The sequence below is a fragment of the Juglans regia genome, chromosome 13 (genome assembly GCF_001411555.2).
Source record: "Juglans regia cultivar Chandler chromosome 13, Walnut 2.0, whole genome shotgun sequence".
Classification (NCBI taxonomy): Eukaryota; Viridiplantae; Streptophyta; class Magnoliopsida; order Fagales; family Juglandaceae; genus Juglans; species Juglans regia.
This window is the reverse complement of record NC_049913.1, coordinates 14,000,605-14,005,413: the sequence shown is the minus strand read 5'-3', so window position 1 is coordinate 14,005,413 and position 4,809 is coordinate 14,000,605. Positions and strand designations below refer to the sequence as shown.

The 4,809-nt window shown below is 39.9% G+C and overlaps 1 protein-coding gene across 1 annotated transcript; it reads right to left on the bottom strand.

Annotated features, from left to right (window-relative positions):
* Positions 1 to 3,767: 3,767 nt before the first annotated feature.
* LOC109008660 (protein FAR1-RELATED SEQUENCE 5-like) lies at positions 3,768 to 4,463 on the bottom strand. The gene has a single exon (XM_018988850.2). It carries the CDS (start codon positions 4,461 to 4,463, stop codon positions 3,768 to 3,770), a length of 696 nt encoding a protein of 231 aa, XP_018844395.1.
* Positions 4,464 to 4,809: the final 346 nt, after the last annotated feature.

Genomic DNA, 4,809 nt, shown 5'->3' with positions numbered 1-4,809 from the left:
TCGTCCTTACTAACCTTTACCCAACCAACCATCATAGTGATGTCGGCCTTAACAGAGCCACCTTGCTTTATGCACTGATCGATGACGTTCCCATCGATCTAGGAAGTCATCTTTGCAAGGTCATTTTAGAGGCTCATCAGTCCAATAAAATTCGGACGAGATTTCCTTTTGTGAGTCTTGTCACTCGCATTGTTTTGTTTTACTCTGTTCCTATTCCAGAGATAGAGCCTAGAATCCCTCTGAAGACTCCAATTTGTCATCAGACCATTCATCTCAGTCGTGCATACATTTGCCGATTCCCTTTTGATGATGAGGATCTTGCACCCAATTCACAATCGTCCCGTGCAACGCCATCAAGTTCTCAGCCATCTAGCTCAAGACCATCCACCCTTGCACCAGATTCGAATCAGCCGGGAATAAAAATGGTGCTTGATTGTTTGAACCGCATCTAGACTCGTCTTGATCACATCGATAGTCGCATCGATAGTCGTCTTGATCACATCGATAGTTGGCTCGATAATTTGGAAAGCCATCTACATCGCATTAACGATCATCTAGATACTCGCATTGATAGCGTGAATGCTCGTGTAGATGGCTTACATACAATTCTTGAGCGAATGGATAGTCGATGTGAGAGTCTGGTATATCATTTCGATATCATGGGTGGTCTATTTGTTGATCTCCAAAACACGCTCCTACAACGCTTGAACAAAATGGAGGAAGCTTTACTAACAGACAGTTCTGAGGATGATGATGGGAATGTAAGTACCGTTGGGCACACTACGCAACCTCCTCCAGATGCTGGTTGTTGATGTTTTTATTTACTTATCTATCATAGGATACAGGTGGGTGGGATATGTTGTACAGGTCATGAAAATTGTATTTTTCTTTTTACTATCTTCTATGTAAGTACCCCTTCAAGAACTTCAAATTATTCAGACCTGCAAAATCATTATCACTGTTGATGGTTATATCTCATGTCTATTTTGCAACAGCTTTTTTATCATGTGCGAGTGAACTCATTTTGCTCTGAATTATTGTATTTCTTCAATTAGCCTCCACAAGCCCTTACCCCTTCTAAAAAATCTAATAATAATGGTAATTGTAAAGTTAACTATGATAGTATTAAGAAAAAACTTATAATATAAATGAAAAGAAACAACACATGGAGGGGAGGGAGATAGTTATCTTAACCATTAAAAAGACATTTTTCTTACTAGGATAATTATGCACATGAACATGAAGAACACAAAATCAGAGAGTTTCGAGTGAACCTGGATATAACCAAGTCAGAGAGTCACGATTGATCTTCGCTTGAGCTTGAAATTGTTCCAACTCGAGCGAATATCGATCGAAGATAGAGCGTGAGTGTTCTGAGACTTTTGAAGTCAAGTTGAACCTGGATATAACCAAGTCAGAGAGCTTCGCTCGATCGTTGCTTGATTTTCGCTCGAGCTGGAACAATTTCAAGCTCGAGTGAAGATCAAGCGAAGCTCAAGCGTGCGTGTTCTGGAACTTCTCAAGTCTAGTTGAACCTAGATATAGCCAAGTCAGAGAGCTTTGCTCAATCTTTGCTTGATCTTCGCTCGAGCTTGAAATTGTTCCAACTCGAGCGAATATCGAGCGACGATCGAGCGTGAGTGTTCTGAGACTTTTGAAGTCGAGTTGAACCTGGATATAACCAAGTCAGAGAGCTTCGCTCGATCTTCGCTTGATTTTCGCTCAAGCTGGAACAATTTGAAGCTCGAGCAAAGATCAAGCGAAGCTCGAGCGTGCGTGTTCTGGAACTTCTCAAGTCGAGTTGAACCTGGATATAACCAAGTTAGAGAGCTTCGCTCGAGCTTGAAATTGTTCCAGCTCAAGCGAATATCGTGTGACAATCGAGCGTGAGTGTTCTGAGACTTTTGAAGTTGAGTTGAACCTGGATATAACCAAGTCAGAGAGTCACGCTCAATGTTTGCTTGATCTTCGCTAGAGCTTGAAATTGTTCCAACTCGAGCGAATATCGAGTGACGATCGAGCGTGAGTTTTCTGAGACTTTTGAAGTCGAGTTGAACCTGGATATAACCAAGTCAGAGAGCTTCGCTCGATCTTCGCTCGATCTTCGCTCGAGCTTGAAATTTTTCCAGCTCGAGCGAATATCGAGCGACAATCAAGCGTGAGTGTTCTAAGACTTTTGAAGTCGAGTTGAACCTGGATATAACTAAGTCAGAGAGCTTCGCTCGATCTTCGCTCAAGCTAGAACAATTTCAAGCTCGAGCGAAGATCAAGCGAAGCTCGAGCATGCGTGTTCTGGAACTTCTCAAGTCAAGTTGAACCTAGATATAACCAAGTCAGAGACCTTCGCTCGAACCTCATTTGATTTTCGCTCGAGCTGGAACAATTTCAAGTTTGAGCGAAGATCAAGCCAAGCTCGAGCGTGCGTGTTTTGGAACTTCTCAACTCGAGTTGAACCTGGATATAACCAAGCCAGAGATCTGAACCTGCTAAAAAGTCTCATTTGCTAAAAAAAAACTCGTTCAATTACACGAAACTCCAGCCTGCTATATATATATGCCCATTCAACATAAGCATTCCTATATCTAACAGTCTCATTTGCTACAACCTGCTATCTTCAGCCACTCAAAGACTGCCATAATTCTATATACATTTGAATAAAGGTCATATACATAGACATAATTCTTGAAAGTTTTGATACATATTGGATCCTTAAAACTGCTTCTAACTCCCAGCTATATGAGACTTCGAAAATACAGTCAAAAGTCAAATCTGCTTGTAACTCCCAGAATGATAGCATCAGTTTCCATAATTTCTGTCAAGCCAAAGTCAATTTAGACTGTCGTTCCAAGTGATATAAATATACATCAAACAAAATTGAATATTTCCAAAACGAAATGGAAGGACATTTCCATTTTTTTTTTTTATTAATTAGAAAAACATACCCACAATAATCATATCATTGCCCTGGTTGTGAGCCATCAAACTCAACGTGCTGTAGTTGTGATCCATCCAACCCAAATTGCATCTGTAAAAAATATTAACTCATATATTAATGTCATGTCGACTAATGTCATTAAAATACTGATAAAGTTTGGATCCACTTACACTTTCTTGACTTTGAATTACTGTTTCTCGGGACTGGGTTCCACTAATGTCAGTAGCTGGTATGTTTTCTGGAATAGCCTGATGATAAATACTCGTAAAAAACACTGCAATAAATCATAACTAAAATATAAATTAAATATATACATATTATATTTCCTGGACGTGTCCAACATTGGAGGCGTCCAAATTGGACGGGCCAAATAGCCTCATGCACGTGTCCACGACTGGTGTATCTTCCGCATCTCGCTAATAAAATAGAAACCAATTTGCCAGATAGCATTTATATGAAAATGTAAATAAACTAAGTAATATTACAAAGTTGCACATGTTTGCGTTTTCCCTTTCCTTGCGCTTTCTTCGTCCTTTCCTTAACTTTCTACAGGTCTCTCTCCATCCTATATGCTTTCCTCAGAGATGGGGGTCTACCTTTTCCTCGCACAACACGTGGATTGAGTACTTTTGTTGAACTACCAATTGTAGTTGTATCCTTTGTCATGCCATCAACATTTAAACACTTTTCAGTCATCGATGGAGGTTCTTGGTTCGCTTCATATTAGTCAATCATTGCATTTAACTTAGTCGTTGCATCCTCACTATACTTTTTCGAACTCGCCGCACAAGTAATCATCTTGTAACAGATATTCAACAGACTTGAATATCTATTAGCATTTTCCCGTTGATCCCCCTGCGTCATAGGTGCTGAGGATTAACGTGTATCTTCTCTTGATGTCTTTCCTACATCTATCCAGAATGTTCCTATTTGGTATTGTCTTAATCCCATTACATTTTAGGACGGCGAAGATGTGCTGGCACACTATCCCCCTCATTTCAAATAAACCACAAGAATACTTGGCAACTGCATCTTCCTCACTAAAATCCACTGAATGTGTAACTAGTTTAGTGAAATATTCGACACGAACTTCATCCTCTACCAGATAGGTCTTGACTGAAGCATCCACCTTATGTAAAACTGGGTCCAAGTCGATAATGCCGAAAAGTTGGTGTTGAACTTCCCTGAATTTAGCATTTGTGTACAGATCTTGATATCTCTTTTTAATTGGAGATTTAGAGATGCAGGGAATTGTGACATTAAATGACTGGAAGTCCGCACAATTTTCGTTCTCAATCTTCTTTTTCAAGGCATTATCATACCGATCAACAAACTCTTTCAAGTTTGTCTTAGCATGAGCATAACCATAAAAAAAGGCATTCATGCTCTTGCTCTGGTGCGTTGTACTCATTCCAGTCCAAAAAACATTCTTCAAGAATGTCGATACCCAATGCTCACGCTCAATGTATAAACTCTGCAACCAGACATTCTCATGCAAGTTGTACGTGCTAATCAACTGATCCCACATTTTTCAAACTCTTCCACCATTTGGGTATCATACACACATTTCATCAGTGCAGTTTTCATTTCAGTTTTGTAAGAACCATAACAGCCAAGCTTTTGAGGAACTTTCTTCAGGATATGCCACTGGCAAAATCTATGTCGGTTTTCTGGAAAAATAATTGCAATTGCATTTTTCATATCTCTGTCTTGGTCAGTGATAATAGCCTTAGGTGCTATACCATCCATACATTGCAACCATGTTTGGAATAACCACACGAAGGTCTCAGTATCCTCAGAGGAAATCAAGCCAACTCCCAACAAAATTGATTGCCCATGGTGGTTTACACCAACAAATGGCGCAAAGGGCATCC